At 54.0% G+C, this 22,245-nt stretch overlaps 1 protein-coding gene across 8 annotated transcripts in view; it reads right to left on the minus strand.

The window, feature by feature from the left end:
- Window positions 1–22,245, minus strand: part of TRAK1 (trafficking kinesin protein 1) — an 86,402-nt gene that overhangs the window by 8,188 nt on the left and 55,969 nt on the right. For 3 of the 8 annotated variants that reach the window (XM_023743704.1, XM_023743705.1, XM_023743703.1), the window contains exons 4-14: window positions 20,381–20,539; window positions 19,502–19,602; window positions 18,549–18,657; window positions 16,193–16,271; window positions 14,833–14,963; window positions 13,896–13,970; window positions 13,270–13,407; window positions 10,648–10,724; window positions 8,407–8,643; window positions 6,825–7,141; window positions 422–640 (exon numbers count right to left, since the gene is read on the minus strand). In XM_023743704.1, the coding sequence (XP_023599472.1) occupies window positions 422–640; window positions 6,825–7,141; window positions 8,407–8,643; window positions 10,648–10,724; window positions 13,270–13,407; window positions 13,896–13,970; window positions 14,833–14,963; window positions 16,193–16,271; window positions 18,549–18,657; window positions 19,502–19,602; window positions 20,381–20,539 (1,642 nt within the window). Of the gene's footprint in view, window positions 1–6; window positions 641–6,824; window positions 7,142–8,406; window positions 8,644–10,647; window positions 10,725–13,269; window positions 13,408–13,895; window positions 13,971–14,832; window positions 14,964–16,192; window positions 16,272–18,548; window positions 18,658–19,501; window positions 19,603–20,380; window positions 20,540–22,245 lie in introns of those variants that run through there. The other 5 variants (XM_023743707.1, XM_023743706.1, XM_023743702.1 and 2 more) reach the window with 4 other exon arrangements.

Raw genomic sequence — 22,245 nt, forward strand, 5'->3', positions numbered from 1 at the left:
AAGAATCCACTTCTTTTTAGCAGCCTTTCCTGCTCCGGTGTCCAGAGCCCCGCTGGGCGTGTGCCTCCAAGATGGGCAGGGAGCTGTGCCCACGTGTTACGAAAGGAGGCATCAGACTGTGTGTTAGAAACAGCTGCGCAATGGGAATGCTTCCATCATCACCCACACGGACGCGCGGAAGCTACAGACAGAGAGCCACTACGGATGGAGCCCGGAACAGAGGTGAGAATGGCCCAGAACTCTGCCTCCGGTGAAGGTGCCGGGTGTACAGGACTTATCTCGGTGCCCTCACCAGACCCCTCCTCCTCCTCCTCCTGCTCCTCTGCGGCCGCTGGCTCCTGCATCTCTTCTGGGAAAGCCTGAGGCCGGCTCGGGGAGCTTCTGCCGCCTGCGACAGTCACGTGCGCTCGGGACCTCTCACCTGAGGTCTCTGGGTGCTGCACTGGCGTGGAGGTAGCTAGGCCCCGGGGGGAAATGTGGTCACCTGTGTCATCTTCTTCAAAGTCGTTAAGGCAGTACACTTCGTCCACGTCTACGTCCAGCGTCCGGAAGCCCTTGGTGACCACACCGGGCCGGGGGTCCAGGATGCCCCCGAGGTGAGGCTGGGCCAACTGCTGCCAGTGGTGAAGGGTGGCAGAACCTTGCAGGAGAGAAGGCGGACAACGGGGGCAGGGAGAAGAGAGGGTTAGGATGCACGTCTAAGCCGACGGCCGCTCGCCACCCTAGGGGCCCCAGCAGGACCCGAGCCCCGCAGCAGGCGAACCCTGGGAGGGACACGGGGGCGCTGCCTCCCCCTCCCTCTGTAACAGTAGCTAAGACCCACCGCGCCCGGAAGGGGCACCGATTTAAGGAATTAAAGAACAATTTTTTTAAGTAAAATTCATGCCATACTGTGTTTGGGACAAACCCTTTATTTTAAATCAACTGATGTCAACCCCCAAATCCAACACAGAATCACTTTAGAAATAGAAGCGGTAAAAAAATAAGCAAAACCGACACAAAAGGTGTCGGGGGCGGGGACAGCCTGTCTGACCGTGGAGCACATGCTGCGGGGGACAGGGGGACACAGCAGAGCAGGCTGGGGCAATGCCAGGCCGAGCCCAGGCGCCACAAGGAGAGAGAGGCAGAAAGAAACTGAAGCGGCGCACGATGGGGGGGGCGGGGGGGGGGGACACCGCCATGGCCTCCTTTACTTAGTTGTTCTGTATCTGCCAGCGACCTCTGGTCTAGGGATGGGGACCGGCCTAAAGGGTTGTGATGGAAGCACTCGGCCAGTCCTCACCGAGGCCTGAGGCCGAGGAGCCGATCTCCTCAGTGACACCGGAGCCTGGGACTCAGATGACACCGCGCACGGTCTGTAATGACACCAGCGCGTGTCCCTGAGGACCTGGCGGTGTCACAGGTGCTCACAGGGAGAAGCGTTCCAAGACCAGGTGCATCTACGGAGGCTCATCCCAGAACCTTTCGTACGTTGCTCTGGGCTGCGATTCTGCCCCCCGGGAACACTTGCTACACCTGGTGTGGCCCTGGTACGCCGGGTGCACGGCCCGGGAGGCTGGGCGGTCCAGCCCTGTGCTCCAGATGAAGTTAACCACACAAATACATGTTCTACACGCCAGGCAGACTGTGAGAGGGTCTCGGCCCGGGCAAGCAAGAGCCTTCCGCGCACATGGCCTCCGCTGGGTCACCAATGGTGTCCTCTGTTGGGTGAGCAAGAACCCCTCCAGGCCACCAGGCTACCAGGTCAGGAAGGAGAGCAGCAGACGCAGGAGCCAGCAGCTCAGGAAGTCAGGATGGAACAGAAGGGACAGGCGGGTGGTGAGGTCAGGAAGCCAACCAGGAATGTGACCAAGAAGCAGAGAACCCTAGCTCATCGATCAGGAGCTCCAGATCTGGGGGCGGAGGGGGTGGGGCGGTGCTCAGCGAGGTCCCCATCTCTCATCACAGCTGGAAAATAACTTCCTGGGGGGCAATCTCAGCCAAGGAGCCGTGAAGGAATTTCATTAATGGGCCATTTCAGATCCACGTAAGAGAGGGAAAAACTGGCCCGCACTGCCTGCACATGTCTAGGAGACTCCCTGGACCCTGCTTTGAGGTCTGCCTCATTCACATAAGAACAGCAGCAGCCTACTTACCCGGCATCGATTGGCCATAAAAAGAAAGTATTCCAAATGCAAAAAAGAGAAGTAGTATCGTAAAAAAGAGATGCCTAGCGTGACAGAGGGCACCACAGAGCTGGTCTCTCCCTTAGAGCAGTGGTTCTCCACGGGGACATCTGGAACTGCCCGAGGCACTGTTGTTGCCACAACCGTGGAGGAACATGCTCACGGCATCCAGTGGGCAAAGCCGGGGACGCTGCTGTCCATCCCACACACGCAGGACAGCCCCCGCGACAAAGGATGGCCTGGCCCCCAACGCCAGCAGTGCCGATGGGGAACCCTGGCCTCGGCCCGTGGCCCTTATTCTCAGATCCTTTGGGACCCTGGAGGCAGCCATGGACCCTCTCCCCAAAGGCATCTCACATAGAAGCGCCACTGTGTGCACACGGCCAGGGCTTTGCACACCCGCCGAGACCCGGTGGTGGGATCCTGAGTCCCAGGGGCCGCACAGCACGTTTACAAAGAGCTCCCCTGTGCTGAGGCACGCCTGCGTGACAGCTAGCTTTACAGGTGTTACATCAACTCACTCCTCAAAGCTGCCCTGCCCTACGAGGTAAGTATTATTACCCATTGAGGCTCAAGGAAGGGACGTGACTTTGCCAAGTCACTGAACCAGGGGTGGCACCGCCAGGGTTCAGTGCTCAAGGCCAGGTTCTTTCAGCAATCTCTGCCCCCTCCCCCGATACCCCAATCCACAGGTCTGCAAACAAACAAGGACATCAGCGCTCCAGCCAGCGAGAAGCATACATCATGGGCAGTAAAACTGCCAGGTGGGTGCCCAGTGCCCGCCAGGAGACACACACACTTCTGCTGATGGGATTTCTCATGCCCCACCCCCCGGGACCTCCATTCATCACCCACAGTGGTCCCCTGCTTATGTGTTTGCTGGAGGCACAGACACTTTCCTGCAGCAAAAGCACATGGGGACTATGGCCTCCAGCGGGGACTGCACATATGGGTCTTAGAAGGATGATGAGAAACCCCCAGGAGCAGTGTGGCCGGGTCACCTCTGCTTCTGGAAGGGGAAAAACGGGCAAGTCGACACTGTGTCAAGGAAGGGGCTCGAGACGTTTGCAATGTTCTGGGGAAGAACTCGGTGAGGCTGGAGGATGGGCCCAGAGTCCATGCACCTCGATCTTCCTGTTCAACGGACTGCCCCCATCTCCCCGCTCTGTATGGGCTACCGAGGGAAATGAGGCTGCAACCGGTCTGCTTTGGGCGTTAAAGAGGCTACGGAAGTGCGGGGGGTTATCTGCATTCCCCGACAATGCACAGCCAAGGAAAGGTAGTAGATGACAAATGAAAGATTATGCTGCAAGATGATGCATGGCCTTGGATTTTTACCCCAAGACTCGGGCCTCCCTTACTCACCAAGCAGCTAACTTGTACGAAGTGCCAGGCGCTCTCCTTAGAGGTCTACATTTATGAGCTCACTTCATCGTCACGATAACCCAGTTGTCCCCACTTTACAGAGGAGGAAGCCGAGCACAGGGAGGTAAAGTAACTTGCCAGAGGCTGCACAGCTGGCCAATGGCCAATCTGGGATTCAAACCCAGGCTGGCTCCAGGGCCCACCCTCTGAACCACACAGACTGCCTCTCGGCCAGCGGCCAAGGGGCCTCCCAGAGGCGAGTCTCGGGAGTCAGGTCACCGACACACCGGCACGGCCATTCCAAGAAACTACGGACGCCGTGAAGTGAGGACTGACTGCACTACCAGCTACTTCCCACCACCCCCCCCCGCCTCCTCCTGCCCCAGGAGAATGAGGCTGCGGTCAGACAAGGGGCAGGTGGAGAGTGGAACCTTCGTGCTTCTAGTTGGCACCAAGATGAAATTCTATGAAACAAGGGCCTGGGCAGTACAGAGAACACAGCTATGGTCACCACCCCTTTCCCCGTTTCCTTTCACACCCCACTGTCCAAACTAAAAAGTATTCACGTCATCGAAGAAGAAAAAAAAAGCAAATCCATTTATGTCAGAGGAGCACCCGGGGCCTAAAAGTTAGAACTAAACCTGCTGGGTAACGTACAGCTTACAAGTGTGCGCTTTTCCCTAATTCCATATTATCTTGTTTATTTGGAAATACTATCTTGGTTATAACTAATCCGAAAGGAAGAGCAAAATCCAGGGAGGGAAATACACTGCCCGATTCACCTTTGTAACACAGCTCTCTCCTAGTCTGATTGTTTTGTCTGTCACCTGCTTAACACACGTAAGGTCAGCGGAGGAAACAAGAGTAGCCCGCGGGCTTCAACACCGAGCCGGCGATCTTGGCCGACTCCAACCGGCAGACAGCAAGATTGATGAAGCAGGCAGGGAGATGCCGATGGAAGACGCAGATTGGCTGTCTGCTGTGATCCCAGCCACCGTCTCCAGGGGCCTCACCGCAGGTACAGTTACCTGGGTCACTGGAGGTGACGGGAACCCTACCAGCTACTTAGTGGGCCAGTGGAAAGAGGTGATGTCAGAGCGTGGCCCCAACACAGGTCTCAATACCGGTAAGGCCACCGTCAGACCTGAGCTGCTCGAACAGGGCTAAGTTTGGGGAGCCTAGGTTTTCATTAGCACCAATTAGGGTGCTGAGCGTAATACAAAACACATCACGTTTACTCTTCATTCCAATATCGTGTGGGAGACAGGAGCCCTACTTCACAGATAAGGGGAAAGGGGCTCAAAAAGGTGAGGTGGCTTATCCAAGGTCACGGTTACAGCTGCGCTGAACTCAGGGTCGGGCAGATTTCCGTGCCAGCCGTACACCTGAGGAAAGTAAGCTTAGTAACACAAAAAATAATTGTGGAGGGAAGGAAGAAATAAAATATTGGTTGTATTTTAAACAAACAAACAAAAAAAGACCGAGAACTACCAAATGGAGCCAGAAGGACTTCTATCGTGCGATGTGTTACAGGCCATAGCGATAAGAGATGACTTCTTAATGGTAGTGGTTTTAGTGTTCGGGTAAGCAGGGTACTATAGATGAAACTTATCTTGCAAGTCTAAAGGGATTTCCTCTTATTCCATTAACTTATCACAAAAATACTGCTGCCTAAGTCACAAGACTAAAAGGAAAAAAAAAGATGCGTTGGTCAAAAGGAATTTTTAAAAAAATCTCTTCCTGCAATAATGCTTGGAAAATGGATCCAAAAACAGATTCTTCGATGAACTAATGAAACACAAAGTCAAATATAGAAAGCAGACAAGATAGAGATGATAAACGCCAATGATCTTTGAGAGACAAAGGAGAAAAAAATAAATAAAAGATAGGCAGAAAGCAAAATTGCAGAAATGGAAGATTTTATTGAAAGAAAAACAGACATAATCGTGGATCAGAAAACAATCACCAAGCTTACAACTGAATAAACATGAAAAGAAAAAAAAAAGGCCGTCCCTTTTTTGAAATCTAAGAAGGACCTCACTTATACAATGAAAAAATAATCATGAAAAGAAGAACATAACCCACCCTCCTTCCTTCAGAGAATATGGAACCCCCGTTGTCTCGGGTCTTTAATAAGCAGAACCTCATCTTATGGCAGGAATTCCCAACAGGGAAGACACTACCCTCAAGGGGCTGAAGATGGGTTCTTGTGGGGTGAAAAGAATCTACTCTTCTTAGGCACAGAGCCCGGATATACATTTAGTACATGAACGTATACCTGTGGCATTACATTTCCAGGGGGAATAGATATCTAAATCAGCTCCTTAAAGGGGGGAATTTTCCTTAAAAGTTGAGAAATACTGCCTCACAGAAATTCTGATTTGGCTTTTCATCAGAAATGTAATCCAGAATTCTAAGACACCTTCTCAAACTCACCTGGGTTCCCAAACTACGGGGGTAAAAAATGAAAAATACAAAGATGTGGCCGGGTAGTGGTGGGGAAAGGGCAGACATTTTATAATGCTTAGAGGAAAAAGAGAGAAAAACAGGTGCGTTTTCCCAGGAGTTTAATCACCTGGGGTGTCCCTGATAGCAAAAAAGGGAATTGCCCCAGGAAAAGGCAGGATCAAGAAGGCACAGAACTCACAGGCCTCCACAGCCACCCCATCCTGGCCCCCAGACAGCGGTGGTCTGGGGGCCTTGCTCAGAACAGGGCACAGGAAGAAAGCCACCCTATTCGAAGGTCGAAGCAGAACATGAGCCGACAAACTGCAAAGACAAACGGCAAATCGCTTTCCTGTGGTTACTGAGAAAACTTAGGGAGTTAGCTTTGCACCCCCTCCCTGACAGCAACATTTCTGAGAAGCCAAAGCATGAATTCTCTACGCTGCTCAGACCTGGGGGGCAGGGCCTAAGGAGTGTCTGAGTCCGCGAGCAGGGCCTCTGGCTCTCAACAATATCTGTATTGCTAAGGATCTAAATGCAAAATATCTGTATTGCTAAGGATCTAAATGCAAAAGCGAGAGAACTAGCGAGCCAACAAGGGCCTGTCCTTTTCGCTGGCTTCCTGGCCGAGGTTAGACGCGGGCGCCTGTGTGTGTTTATCCCAACCTGCACCGGAGCTGGGGGCCTGGGCCAGAGTCCCTCAGAGGAACTCAAACCAGCAGCGCGGGTGGCTGTCCCGGAAGAAGAAGGAGTAGGCGTGACAGACGCTCCCCGAGGGCCCGTGGTGGATCAGAGACCACAGGGAGTCCCCGAGCAGGACAGAGAGGGGCCGGGGCCCCCGGTGATCACCTTCCAGCGGCTTGACGATCTGGAGTTTCTCGGGCAGGTAGGAGCGGCTGCTGAAGGACATGCCCGAGAAGCCGGTGAACTCAGAGAAGCGGGAGTGCGTGCCCAGGGACATGATGCTCTCGGTGGGCGTGAGGGAGCCGCTGAGCAGCTCGCCCTTCTCCGCCAGCTCCCTCAGCTTCCGCTCCTGCTCCTCCTCGAAGAACCTCCTCTCCGACAGGTAGTTTTCCCGGCGGAGGGACAGCCGCCTCAGCGCCGTCTCCAGGTCGTGGGAGCCTGGGGTGCCCGGTGTCCCCGGCTTCTTACTCTGCTCGTTGTTTCTGGAAGGAGGGGGAGACGGGTGAGCATGGCACGCCCAGCAGGGGCGCTGCACCACACACAACGAGGCCTTCCTGCTGCATGTGCAAGGGTGGCTGTGGGTATTCTAAGGAAACCACAGCCGGCTGTTGAGATGTAGGCAAAAATGGGGAAACAGCCCTGGCTGGTGTGCTCGGTGGTTAGAGCGTCGTCGGCCTGGGAATGGAAGGATCTTGGGTTCGATTCCCAGTCAAGGGCACGTACCTGGATTGCACGTACCTCGTTCCCCAGCCCCTACCGGGCTGGAGGCAACCAATCAGTGTCTCTCTCTCACACAGATGTTTCTCTCTCTCCCCCCTCTCCCTCCCTTCCACTCTCTGGCAATGGAAAAAAGATCCTCTGGTGAGGATTAACCCAAAAAAAGAGAAACAATGCTTAACCTGAAGAACTAATTCCCTCTATTGGTTTTTTGGGGGGTGGGGGTGGGGGTAAGGGGAAACAGAGGAAGAAGGCACTCAGGCAGAATGAAAACTTGCATACACGACGTAAAATCCAGTCCTTTCAACACCTCCCTGGGGAAGAAGCCTTCTTCAGCTGCGGCTCCTAGTTAGAGGAAGGGCCGCAGGCTCAAGGGACTCCCCTCTTTCTACTTGAATTTAAGGAGCCGAAAGCTCCAAGCTGTTCTGACCAAGCAGTTACCCAACGGTCTGACCCAACTGGTCAGAAAAAACAATGTTATGCAGTCACATGAGTCGTGTGCACGCAGTAGACAGTGTGTGTGTGTTGGGGGGGGGGGGGTCTGAAGGGCTTCAGGCTGGAGAGGAGTGACCCCTGTGGAGGAAGGGCCACCCAGGGACACTCGGTGTGGCGGGCACTTGTGGGGCGCCCCGCACCCCACCTTCCGAAGCAAACCAGATTCATGAGGTAGAGCCTGGGTGCTCCTCAACCTTCCGAACATCCCAGCCACCAAAGGGTCCGTGAAACCAATGTCTGCGCTGTAGCCTTCACCGTGAAGATGAACAGAAACACACGTTCACGTATCCCGCCCCTCGGCACTTCACAGAGCGGCAGACTTCCCGCCCCGTCCTGTCATACCCCTTAGACCGGTGAAAGGATCGGCGTCAAGGCTAAGCCTGGGCCCAGCGGGCCGGTGAAACGCATCTGACAACTGAAGGGTCTGTATCTTCCAGGCGATTCCTATCGGTCTCCCTCCTCTGAGGACTGACCCTGCGTTCACTCCACACCCATCCGTCTCCCACACACAAAAGCACCAACGCCCGCCGCTCACCCCAGGTTGGCCGCCTCTGCCTCCAGGATGATGCTGTTGGTCTTGTTGTCCAGGACGACGTTGCCGACGTCGCTGCCGTAGAAGCTGGACCGGGGGGTGCTGACGCAGCTGGACAGGAGGGAGTTCATGGCCGAGGACTGGTTGGAGCCGGGGATGTTCATGGGGGAGGGCGTCAGGGACCTCTGCTTGACCACCTGGTTGATGTTCCTCACGGTCTCGAAGACTCGCTTCTGGTGACTGGGGAGGATGCACAACATCACCCGTGAGTGAGCAAGTGTAGGAACGACCCTGGAGTTAAACCCTCCGGAAAGGATCAACAGGGAAGCCAGGAAGGTAGCTGGCCCACATGAGCACCCAACAATCTGCCCTCCTGGGCCTTCCACGTGTTTCTCAGGGTGCTGGCTGGAGTGCAGGAGACTCACCACCCACTGACGTCAGGGCTCTCACACATGCTTGTGTCCTAACAGCGATGCTAGCAGGAGCGATACTGCTTCCCACCCGCCTCCAGCTTGGCCTCCAAATAAAAATACTCAAGTCGTGCTGTTTCCCGGCTAGTTCTCTTCCTTCATGAGCGTCGCCCGAAGGCAAACCCCAGGAGGCAGTGTGTACTGCTCTGCACCTAACAGGGCTCAGCAAGTATCTGTAGAAGGAGCACGTCCTGACTATTCACACACAGTCACGTGCCGCTCAATGACAGGGCCACAGTTTGAGAGATGCTTCGTTACGCAATCTGGTCACTGCGCGAACATCTCGGCGTGCACTTACACACCTAGGTGGCGGAGCCTATTGCTCCTAGGCTGCAAACCTGTTCCACCTGTTGCTGTGCAAAACCACAGGAGATTAAAGCAAACACAAGCGAACAATGCAATCAAGAGATGAGGTGAAACGGGGGTATGTGCGGCTGCTGCCGGCGTCACACGGCACACTGTTTAGCAGCAAACTTACTTTTTTGAGTAGAGGGAGTACCCTCTAAAAATGATAAAAAGTATAATAAATACATAAACCAGGAACCAAGTCCTCTATTGTCATTGTCCAGCATTAAATACTGTGCATAACTGTATGTGATGCTTTTATACGAGTGGCAGTGCCGTAGGTCTGTTTACCCCAGCACCGCCACGATCGTGACGCGTTGTGTTGTGACGTTTTGACAGCTCTGATGTCACTAGGTGGTAGGAGTTTTCAGCTCCTTTTTAAGCGTACGGGACCCCCGTCGTATGTGTGGTCCGTCACGGACTGAAAGTCATTATTAGGTGGCACATGACTGTATAAAAATAGCAAGACTTCAAGTTAGTCAAACTTCTGAGATGATGAACATCAGATTAGTCTGTTTTTAGAAACCGCTATTTCTAAGAGCAGAGCCACGCATTTTGATGCTCATTTGTTCCCTTTTAAGGAGAAAAGGGCACGTTTCCATAACGGACTCATCTTTCTGGGATGGGGCCGAGGCTCTGGATACTAGCCACGCTCAGGATCCATCCCTCTTCGGTTCTGCCTCCGGGGTTTCGGTACAGAGAAAACATGATGAAATCGGACCCATGGGGTTCCTCCTCGCACCTCAGCACAAGGTCATGAGTTAGGGAGAGAGATGGCGGAGGCCAACATCCCTAAACGGATCCAGAAGGGAGTGGACGCCTTGCTCACACCCCTGTAGGTGTGTCTCACATCCTACTTTTCCTCTTCCTAAAAGATGTTAACATTTTTTAAATAATGGTTTTCACTGAGAGGGAAGATGAAAATGAGTGGAGGCGTCAAGACGGCACTTGTGTGGAAATGTTAAATACAGCCCTAACCGGTTTGGCTCAGTGGATAGAGCACCAGCCTGCGGACTGAAGGTTCCCAGGTTCAATTCTGGTCAAGGGCATGTACCTTGGTTGCGGGCACGTCCCCAGTGGGGGGTGTGCAGGAGGCAGCTGATCGATGTTTCTCTCTCATTGATGTTTCTAACTCTCTATCCCTCTCCCTTCCTCTCTGTAAAAAAATCAATAAAATATATTAAAAAAAAAATTAAAAAAAAGAAATGTTAAATACATCTCTCCGGTCCCAACCTCCTGGAAGTTCATAATCTATCTTTAACACGTCACCAGAGGAGCTGGGGGTGATGTCAGCTGTGTCCTCTCATTGCCCTTAGTCTGTGGAGGGACCACAGTGATCACTGTTGGTGTCTGAGGCCCAAACACTGCTCATTTTGACGACCACCGGGCGCCAGGTGGTCCCTTCGGGAAGCTCAGAAGTAAGCCTTACGCGATGTCTGGTGACTCGGGCTCTTCCAACTGTAGCTCCTTCCGCATCGTCCCCTCGATCTCGGCTGCCAGGGAGTCCTGGGAAAAGCCAGAAGACACCCGTGTGAGCTGCAACTCCAATGCTCTATCTCTGAAAGAGGCTCGTGCTCGGGCTGGCCACAGAAGGGTAAACTGAGGCCTCAGAGCCCACAAACATCCCACAATGCAAGGTTGAGAGCATTTGCCACGGTCAGAGGCCCCGGCTGAGCCATCCCCAGGCAGGTTCTGAACACGGCAGGCACCGAACGGCACCGAGTGTACTAAAGCCCCTTTGCTTCCATGCGGCTGAGGGTCTGAAAGCAAATCCTACGCTCCCTTGGCCAAACCACGGAACCCCAACTGTGGCCACAGGAGAGGCAGGGAACTTAGGGAGGGAGAGAGGCCTGTTCCGAATGACACTGATGGGCAAGTTCCCATGGACCGCCACGCTTCTGAGCAGTCAGGTGAGGTCATGCCCACAGGGGCTGCACTAAGCTATTGTCCTCCCCGTCTGGGGGCTGCTAACTGCTCAGCTCACACAGGTTCTGAGCCGCCCACCACTTCTCACTCTGTGAGGTAGAGCCCTACGGACAATCCCACACACGGATATAGGGAGACACCCACAGAACCAGGTGCGGGCAGAAAAGCACCTGCAAAGGCCTCAGAGGCGGTTAACGTAAGGGCTAAAGCCGCGCTGACCACCAGCATCCCCGTGACGCCAGGAATGCTCCCTTTCTGTCCAGTGAGGGGCCACCAGCCACCCGGGGCTGCTGAGCCCTGGAAATGGGGCCCCTGTGCCTGAGGAACTGAATTCTTGATTGCATTTAACTCCAATGGATTGACGTTAGATTGATTTAAGTACCTTTAATGCATCATGCACTTTAAAGATAGACATCTTCAAACACAGAGCTGTGCCATCAGCTACAGAAAGAGACAAACAAAAGCTTCATCTCAGCGAACAGGAAGGCTGAGACTCTCTGCAGAGGAAACCCGCCCGCAGATTTCCAACCCCACTTTCCTCAGGCAATGGTTTCAATCTGAAAAAACACAGGTCTGTCCCGGAGGGTGGGAAATGCAATGGGGAGAGTCCTGGGGCCTGGAGACCACTGCATCCCGGTGAGAAGCCAGGAAGGAGGGAAACCGAGGCGAGAAGTGTGAAAAGCTACACAGGTGAGTCTGGGAGCCGGTGTGGTCAGCTCTAGTCGAGGAACTGGGGGACAGAACACTCTTCACGGGGATCCCTGGAATCCTAGATCGCCGGCCTGCTCCTTGGGGAGCTGACGACGTTGTGTGCCTTTTTGGTCGCAGTAGATTTCAATCAGGTCGAGAGAAGAAGAGAAAGAGCTCTGGCCTGACTTGGATGTATGAGAGCAACAAGGAAAAAGAGGTCATGATCTCGGACAGGGATGGGGAACGTCCGGCCTGCGGGCCGTAGAAGGCCCTCGAAATCATTTGGTCTGGCCCTGCCCAGGCAACTGCAAGCAGGACTTGAAATTCAATAAATTTAGGAGCTTTTTTTTTCCATAGCAACATAAGTTTATATTAAGTGAATGATATTAAGCGAATGAGTTATAAATATCCAAGTGGCCCTTGGCAGGAAAAAGGTTCCCCGCCCTGATTTAGGAAGAGTGGACCAGACAACAAGGGGTGGGCGAAGGGAAAGAGCCCCAAGGAAAATTCGGAAGGGACCGAGTTCCACAAACACTTCCACGGCCGTCCACTCCCACCACGTTCAGGGCAGTTTCTCTCCAACGTTCTCTCCTCGGAATCCAGTATTTCATCAAACCACGGAAACGGAGCCCAAATACAAACGTTCTGGGTCGCTGTTCTCCAGTCTGTCTGCCCACCACCCAAATCTATTAAGCACCTGCAGCTCTAGGTGCAGGGTGGTAGAGAGAGGGGAGGAGGGAAACGGCAAAGAGACAAGGTGCTCCCCTCCCAGGGCCGCGGCGGAGAGAGGACAGAATGAGGGCGCTCACCCCGTGTCACAGGGACGTGACCAGCCAGGGCGACTGCCCAAGCACCAGAGGGAGAGAGCTGACCTCCTGCCAAGCCCCTTCTCAGCCCTGCTCCCTACAGCCCAACAGCGAACAAGTCAGGCCAGGGCTGAACAATGAGACGGCGGGGAAATATGGACAATTAACCACCCCGCCAACCCCGGAACAGAGAGAAAGATCTTTTTAGATCACAGATACTGATGCCACCAGCATAAGGATTAACCAGCCGACAGAGAGCCAGCAGCACCACACGGGCCACTCGGGAATTCTGGGATGTACTGGCGCAGCTGAAGTAGCCCATACCCTCCATCAGATCCGAAAAAACCATGGATAAATAACACCTTCCCAACAGCTGAGGTTCCTCCTCCATCTAGTTCCTACTAAAACCTCTCTCGTCAAAGCAGGCGGAGAAAAGATGAGTGTGAGAGGGATGGAAAGTGAAGAACCCGTCTGTCTCACGTAGCTAAGAGGCCGCCGGCTGGGCTCAGGAGCCCGCAGCTCGAACCCGATCCACGCTGCAAAACGAGAGGCCGCCCCCCCAGGCTCCACCCCCGCCCGCCTCTGGGTGGGCCTGGGGTGTCCCGCGTAGCAGCAGCAGCGGCACGTACCATGGGGAACAGGCCCAGCGAGTGGTAGCGCCGGGACGTGGTGTTGGGCACCGTCTTGTTCCGGAGGTTCTTGAGCTCCTCCTGCGCCTCGTGGAGCATCTCCATGCACTCGGCGTACTTGTCCTCCAGTTCCCGCAGCTGCAGGGGCCCAGGGAGGCAGCTGGTGAGCACCGGGCACCTGCCCGCCCACCCGCACAGCCAGCCAGACACGTGCACTCGGGGAGGCCCCTGAAGCCAAACGCCGAGTCCGCACGGGGAGCACGCTTTCCAACTCCGAAATCTCCCAAACCTCTAACCAGGGGCAACTGAGATGAGCAACATCCACATCCGAACGGGAGAGCTCATCGAGACACCCCAGTCTCAAGGGTGCCTTTGAATGGGCTCCCTTCACGGGGGTGCTGTCGTCTCTTACTGGACTGTTTAGCGAGCAGGTATAGAGCCCAGCCTCGCAGACGCTCGCAACCGGTAAGTGCCTCAGTGGGAATCAGCTTAGGAGTCAAAACAACCTTCCATTCAATATAAAAATCGTTGTTGAGGGGAACACAACCCCCGGCCCATCAGGGAGAGAGGCTGTTGCCCCCGACCTAGCATCGGGGGCCCCGATGAAATGAGGGGGAGCCGCTTACCTCGGCCGTGAGCTGCCGCTGGGCATCCTTGGCGGCCCCCAGGTGCTGCACAAGTTCTTCATTTTCCACCGCGCACTGAAACGCACAGGCGGTCAGCTCCTCCTGTCCCGCAGGCTGCTCCCGCAGGCGGCTCAGAAACGCCCCACTCCCCCAGCAACCCGCTCCGTTGGGACCCTGGGCCCTCCCACAGGCACCCTCATCTTACACCGAGGACATGCCGTCTGTTATCATCTTGAAGGCCGTCTTTCCTACATTCATGCTCATTCTCTGTGGCCCACCCCACTCCTGCCCCTCCCCACCCCTCCCCCACAGACAGCTGTTCTCTGGAAGCGCTTCACCCCACGCGTCCAGCAAAGGCCAAACACGGGAAACCAGACTGTCTTCTGGCTGCTTCATCTCCAAGCTAAAGGGGACACCGGCTGCTGGAGAGCACACAGGTGCGGGTGTAACCACAACTACGAGACTAGATGATTCGATTCCCAAACGCCGTATCTACGGCAGCTTTCGTGGTGGATCCTATCAATCTGAAGATATTCCGAGGAGGAAAGTGGTGATGAGGAGTATGCTACTGAAGCCACTAAGCCAGTGGTTCTCAACCTTCCTAATGCCGCGACCCTTTAATACAGTTCCTCATGTTGTGGTGACCCCCAACCGTAAAATTATTTTTGTTGCTACTTCATAACTGTAATGTTGCTACTGTAAACAATATGTAATTATATATGTGTTTTCCGATGGTCTTCAGCGACCCCTGTGAAAGGGTCGTTCGACCCCCAAAGGGGTCGCGACCCACAGGTTGAGAACCGATGCGCTAAGCTCTTTCTCCAAAAGGCAGCCACTCCTAAGATATGAAAGGAAGGGCACTGCCTCCCGGGTCAGCCGCCCCTCTCGACCCCAGAGCGCCCCACCCTCCGGTGTCGGCCAGCGAACGGTGGCTTACCGCTTTGGCCTTCTTCTGCAGGTCCACGATCTGAGACAGCAGGTGCGTGATCTCCTCCTGCTGGCGGGCAGCGTCTTCCGTCTTCTTGGCCAATTCCTCCGAGATGCTGGCGATCTGCACGTTGGCGTCCCCTTCGACCCAGAAACAACCAGCACAAGGCGAAGTCAGAAAACCCCCCGAGCAGACTGAGAGAGAATGGTTGCTTTGTGGCTTGTACAAGGGAAAGCCCCTCTATTCTGAGATGGGGGTGGGGTGGGGGAGGTGGGGAGCAAAGAGGGCATATGAAGAAGGGACTGAGAGTGCTGCCTGTTTTGCTCGATGGTGAAGCAGAGCAGAGCGGCTCCCCCTGGCTCCTTCCGCCATGAGGGGGAACCTGGCTCCCAGCTGTGGCTCCCGGGCTCACCGTGAGGGCCTAACCCGCTGACCGAGGCTGCCTCCCCAGAGGAAATCAGGTGGCTCCTGGAGCCAGCCAGGAGGTGCCACACCCGTACGAAGGTGTGTCTGGCCAAAACCCACTCTCCACCCGTGAACAAGCCCCTATATTCCCAGGAACTCCTATCGACCCTGCTCTGGAAAGGAAATACGGCCGTGCCCAAGGCAACCCCTCGGGTGTTCTCCACCCACAATCAGAGCCATAACTCATTTTACTCGGTTTGAACAGAGGGTGTGTTTCATTCACTTGGTATGTTGCCGAAACTCAAAATAGTCTGTTTACCGCTTTGTCTCACCTTAACTTATAATGGAGAGGGTGAAAAAAAACTCTCACCTCAACTTACACAAGTCAGATGGCTAGAAAGCAGTTTTTCCATATCTCCAACACAGGACTCTGAAGCTATACCTAACTCAGTAATTCTAACATTCGCCTTAGCTGGTTTGGCTCAGTAGACAGATCATCGGCCTGCGGACCGAAGGGTCCTGGGCTGGATTCCAGTCAAGGGCACATGCCCAGGTTGTAGGCTCGATCCCCAGGAGGGGGTGTGCAGGAGGCAACCCATCAATGATTCTCTCTCATCATTGATGTTTCTCTCTCTCCCCTTCTCCCTTCCTCTCTGAAATCAATAAAAATATTTTTTTAAAAATAATTCCAACATTCCAGTAGAAACCAAAATTAAAATTAAATACCAGAGAGAAATTAAGACAACGTATGACTGAGAACCTAGCCCCCCAATTTCTCACAAATAGGCTGACTTCTGAGGGTGCCACAGAAGATCTGGGGCACCTCTAGTTTTAAGGAAAACACTACTGAGCCCCAGCTGGCAGGGAGACTGGACTTGGTCAGGGGATGTGAACCTGTGTGCTCATAACGCGGGCAGGTGCAGAAAAAGAGGGAACAGGAGTGGGGCGAGGGCCAGGGACATACTCAGCTCCTTCACACAGTCGTTGACCAGTTGCTGCTCCTTCTCTTCGTAGGTGATGGTCTCCGTCTTCAGCTGGCAGGCCTGTGTGTGGACAAGGCCCAGGTGAGAGGCCCCGTCTTCACACCTGCACTGCTGGGGCAGGTGAGGCTGGGCCATGGAGCAAGGGGTCACCTGCGTCTGGGAAGTCACCCTTCGGCATTTCCCTACCTGTCACCTGCTGCACCCTCAAGTACAGAAAGTCCACCTGCATCCCCTCCTTAGTGAGTGCACCTCAGATTCTCAAAGCTGGAAAACGTACCACTAGAGGGCGCCCCTCAAAGCCATGCGCACAGGAGCTGTACACCCCGCTTCACCAAAACTCTACGAGCCATCCTTGTGTCCAGTCTGTCTGTCTATTCATTTGTGTCTGTCCTGGCTCACAGCCTGAACCCCTTTGTGACTCAAAAAGTACCTAGGACACAGCTCTGCCTACCACGGGTGTTCTAAGGCTAGCCACAAGGAGAATGGCCTACACATTCACCTACTATGTGCTGGGCACTGTCCTATGAGGTTCTACTAAGTTGGAGTTAAATCTCTTGCATTCCGCTGAGCAAAAACAAGGTACAAGATGAAAGCAGTAAAATTCAGAGGCCCAGGAGCTATCCCAGGACTCTGTGTAGCTTGCTCCAGGCTAACAAGGTGGGAGGCTAGAGATCTGAACACCCCAGTTAGACAGAAGGTCCTGGCCCCACAGAGACACCACCCTCCTGAAAGCTGAGGGGGGCGCAGCGGACTCTGGCTGGGATCAGGTTCCCTGGTTGCTTTAGGTCAGCGGTTCTCAACCTGTGGGTCGCAACCCCTTTGGCGGTCGAAGGACCCTTTCACAGGGGTCGCCTAAGACCATCCTGCATATCAGGTCTTTACATTACGATTCATAACAGTAGCAACATTACAGTTATGAAGTAGCAACGAAAATAATGAGGAACTGTATTTAAAGGCCAGAAGGTTGAGAACCACTGCTTTAGGTGAAGACTCTGACGGAGGGGCCATTGCTGTGTGCCCAGGACTAGAGTGTCTACCTGGGGCAGACGACACTGGGAGGGGCAGCACCAGACTCAGAATGGGGAGCACTGGGTGAGTCTTGGTTGGGCCACTGGCTGGCAGGGAGTTAAGACAACCGCTCAGTAAACGAGGGGCTGGAAGAGGTGACTTCTGAGACAGCGTGACCCTTTCCTCATGCCTCAGTGTCCCGTTCAGCCCAGACGTGAGGTTGTTTCCAACGTGTGGGCAAGTTCAAGGTGACGGGTGGTCTGCCCGATTGGATGAGCTTTGGGGGTGGGGTGGGGAGAGGGCTGAGCCAGCGCAGGTGGGAATCAGCCCCAACTTGGCAAACAAGGGCCTGATGAACAGGCTGCACCACCCCTCTGGCTAGAGAGCAAAGACACACTGATACTTAGGACAAAAAGTACTGAATTTGCAGCGTTTCTAGATAGAGACGGGGGGGTGAGGGGAAGCAGTGTGGGGTCTGGAGTCATGGAGACTTGCAGATCTGGACTCCGTCATCCACTGACATGCATGGCCTTGGGAAATCAAAACTCCCGGCAGCCGGGGTCCTGCCTTCCCAACGGAAATGAGACGCAAAGTCACCAGCTCCCAGCCTTGCTGTGGAGATTTTAAAAAGCAAGGCAGCTCTGGCCAGCGTGGTTCCGCTGGCTGGGCACTGTCTCGTGCCCGGAACGGTTGCCAGTCCCATTCCCGAACAGGGCACATGCCCAGGGGGTTTTGGGCTCGATCCCTGGCAGGGGGTGTGCAGGAGGCAGCCAATCAATGTTTCGCTCTCACATCGATGTTTCTCTCTCTCCCTCTCCCTTCCTCTCTGCCTAAAAAAAATCAATTAAAAATATTTTTAAAAATAAATAAATAAAGTAAAAAATAATGCAGGCAAAGTACCGAGCACAAAACCCAGCCAATTAGGGACCCTCAGAAGCAGGAGTTCCCAGGGTGTCTCTGCTCAGTCTCAACTACGAAATGTGTCTCCGAGTTCTCAGGCACTATTTCCTCGGGTACTGTTTGGTGTCACCTGGGGGGACAGGAAAACGGGGCCTTCACACTGGGCCTCCACGTCATGCCCGTAGAGCTGGAGAACACCCTGGAAAGGTCCCCTTCTACCCTGCAAAGGGGGACGGGTTGCCACCCACCCTTGCCCCTCCACACGCTGCATAATTCACCAGCGGGTCCGCCCCAGCCCTGGGAGGCAACTCCCAGCACAGGAATGAGCCAAGGTTCAGGTGGTTCTGACAGAGAACCTTTGAGAAGGGCCGATAAGGGGAACAGGGCCGCCACCCCCCAGAGCGGACAAGAGCGGGGTGCGGACGCCACCTCGGATCGAAGTACAACGTTCTCCTCTTCCAGGTCCTTCAGCTTCTTCTGAAGCGAATCCAGATGGAAGTAATTCTGGACTGAGGACGATGACTCATTCCTCTTCAACCTGGGGAGAAGGTAAGATCGCGTTCTAGGGAGAGACACACTCCCCCCGCCGCCTGGTGCAGGGGCGTCGGGACACGCGCAGGCGTGACAGTGGCCCATCCGGCTGCTCCCGCACCCCCAGGACACACAGGCTCGCTCCCACTTCAGACTTACAACCCAACCCTTGTCCACAATTCACAGTTGTCACGTTGTCTCAGAATTCAGGGAAACCGGCTCTATCTGAAGCCCACACAATTCTGAATGCCTGGGAGTTTAATATGTATAATGCGCTTCTGGGTGCCAACTGCTGTTTCAAATACAGGTATTAACTCATTTAATGCGCATAACCCTATGAACTAAGTGCTATTCTTATTATCCCCATTTTAAAATAAGGAAACAAGCACAGAGAGGTTAAGTAACTTAGCCAAGAACACACAGCTAAGAAGCCACAGCGTCGAGAACTGAGCTCAGACCATCCGGCTTTTGAGTTCATGCCGCTAACATGAGGCTCTGCAGACTCTCAGAGAAGCCCCCACACCTCCTGTTCCCCAGGTCCCCCCACAGCACCTCAGGCTTCAGAACCCCATCTCCAGAGCCCACCCTGTCACCTACCAACATGCCAGGCCCTGTCAGTCTGAACTGACAAATGAACAAGAAGCCCCAGTCAGAGGAAAACAAAAAACCTGTCCTTCCACGTCCCACTGAAACGGTGACACGGTCTGTGCCAGGCACTGGGAGGTGCCTGGCCGGAGGAGGCCGGAGTGGCTGACCTGCGTTGCTGGAGAAGGTGACCAACCCTGCCCAGGCAGCTCCACGGACATGGACGGCAGCCAGCCTGTGCTGTGACCCCGGACCCAGGGACTTACGGGGTTGAGCACACAGACTCGGGCTCGCTCTCCTCCGCGGCGCTGGTGTAGAACTGGAGTAGCTCATCCTTCATGGACAGCTCATGCCGGAGCTGAGACACCTGCACAAACAGCCGGGCCTGTCGTTCACACCCCACACAGGCCCACGCCCCCACTCGTGCTCAAACACCTGCTGCTCAGTGACAGCGTTTTAAAAATTCCTCCTTAGCCCGGCCAGTGTGGCTCAGTGGTTGAGCATCGGCCTGAACCAGAAGGTCATGGTTTGATTCCAGGTCAGGGCACATGCCCGGGTTGCAGGCTCGATCTTCAGTAGGGGGTGTGCCAGAGGCAGCCCATCAATGATTCTCCCTCATCATTGATATTTCAATCTCTCTCTCCCTCTCCCTTCCTCTCTGAAATCAATAAAAAAAATACACTGATCCTCCTTAAAAGTGAAGGCCTGTAAATGATTTTTGTTCTATTCAAAGAAAACAAACAGTTACGTTTCATCCTCTTTGAGAAAAATACAATGAGTTACTCTTTGGCCAAAAAATCCCTCTGCCTCAATTTACAATTTTTACTTTGGTATGGAGAAGAGGTGAGAAGGGACTAGAAGTTCTAGAATGATGTCTGGGGGCACAAGATAGCTTAGCAAGTCAGTTAGCTGGGCAAATGCCCAGAGACATGGGTCATCTTACCAGATGGGAGACGGGGCCCCACTGTGGGCAGGAGACACAGTGAACGGGAGCTGCAGGAAGGCAGCGTTCTGTGTCCAGGTGGCCACGCGAGAGCAGGCGGCTCTGGGCTCAGGGCTTGGGCGAGCCCTCGGGGGCCTCTCCGAATGGGACCCTTTCCATCACCCTGGACCGCGCCTGTGGCCCCGCCGCGCCGGCTCCTCACCTCCTCCCGGATGTGCTCCACCTGCTCCTCCAGCAGCTCGTTCCTCTCGGTGAGGGTCTTGTTCTTCTTTAACAACGACTGGCCAATCCGAGCAGCCAATTCTAAATCCCGCTCTTTCTGCAGAGGGAGAGCAGAGATTTTTAAAAAAACGCAGGCGTCCTAAAAAAAACAAACAAAAACAAACAAACAAACAAACAAACAAACAAAAAACTCAGGCGTCCTGAAGGAGCCCATGGAGGAAAACAAGGGCAGTTAGAAATGACAAAGGGATTAATAATTCACCATCCATTCACCAGCACCGGACACCCATTCAAAGAGGTGTGTAACCTGCAGGAGCTACGCAGACCCCGGCCCTGGAAGGAAACCTTGACATCTGATGAAAACGAGTCTCTGTTCCAGCAGGAAAAACCTGCTTCCAGAACGTTTCTCTGCAGCTGCTTTTGGTATTCGTGTAGTCACCTGATAGCCATCTCTCCGGGAGGCCTAGCGGCTGGGCTACCTGTATTGCCAGGTACCAGCACATGGAAATACCCAGTGGCCAGCTGCTGGATGAATGAATGGCCCCAGAAATTCCAAAGTGTTTCTGTGAGAGAGCCAAGTATAGAAGCAGGGAGGCAGCCTCTTCGGCACATGTTAAGCTGGAATTGACCCGGTTCCTTGTACTTGCCTCCTGTGAAACAAAAATGTTTCCGGATACTCTGAAATGCAGCAACATGCTTCTTTTACTTAATGGGAATCTACTTAGGCTTTGTTTTACTTATTTATTTTTAAATATATATAATTTCAGAGAGGAAGGGAGAGGGAGAGGGAGAGAGAGAGAGAGAAATATCAACAATGAGAGACAATCATTGATCGGCTGCCTCCTGCACATCTACTGGGGATGGAGCCGGAAACCGGAGTATTGAACCATGACTTCCTGAATCACAGGTCGATGCTCGACCACCACTGAGCCACGCTGGCCGGGCGAGGCTTTATTTTTCTAAAATACTTTCCAAATGGAGCAACAAGGCATAAAAGTTGCCCTACTTCAGAGTCAGAGGTGTGTCCCTGACACAGAAGTGTCTGTTGGTTCAGCTGGTGACATCTCTCAGAGCAGGACGCCCAGGAAAACCTCGCGGGGCCTGTCAAGGGTCCCGACAGTGGAGACGGTGGGCGGCCGCCGTCGCCAGAAGCAGACTCCCTGAGCCCGCCGGAGGGGCTGTTGGCCACGGGGTCAGACTCAACTTGCTCACGTTTAGGTGGCAGTTGGCAAGGGGAGGAGACCTCTGGGAACTAAATGATTTCAGAAGTGCTAATTATTCTGTTCACCTGGCGTGAAGAGCAGAGGAATGGGAGCATGTAGTTGTTAAGAAACACAACGGAAACGGAGCCACTCTAAAAGGGAGCCGGAGCCCTAGCCGGTTTGGCTCAGTGGATAGAGCAACGGCCTGCGGACTGAAAGGTCCCGGGTTCAATTCCGGTCAAGGGCATGGACCTTGGTTGCGGGCACACCCCCAGTGGGGGGTGTGCAGGAGGCATCTGACCGATGTTTCTCTCTCATTGATGTTTCTGACTCTCTATCTCTCTCCCTTCCTCTCTGTGAAAAACCAATAAAATATATTTAAAAAAAATAAAAAAGAAAAAGAAAAGGGAGCCAGAGCTGCCACCCCACGGGCACTGCCTTGCACGTCTCATGCCTCAAACCTCTGAGATGTTCAAACAGGGCACAATCCCCTTTAGAACGAGCCTAGGTAACCTTGTGTCCCAAAGAACTGTTTACAGGATAACAAGCAAGCAGATATTATGACAACAGGACTGACGGACGACTGGACTGGAAACGCAAACCCTTCTTTAGAATAAACATCCCCATGTGAGCTTTTCTGCAC

The sequence above is a fragment of the Myotis lucifugus genome, unplaced genomic scaffold, assembly GCF_000147115.1.
Source record: "Myotis lucifugus unplaced genomic scaffold, Myoluc2.0 scaffold_408, whole genome shotgun sequence".
Lineage (NCBI taxonomy): Eukaryota > Metazoa > Chordata > Mammalia > Chiroptera > Vespertilionidae > Myotis > Myotis lucifugus.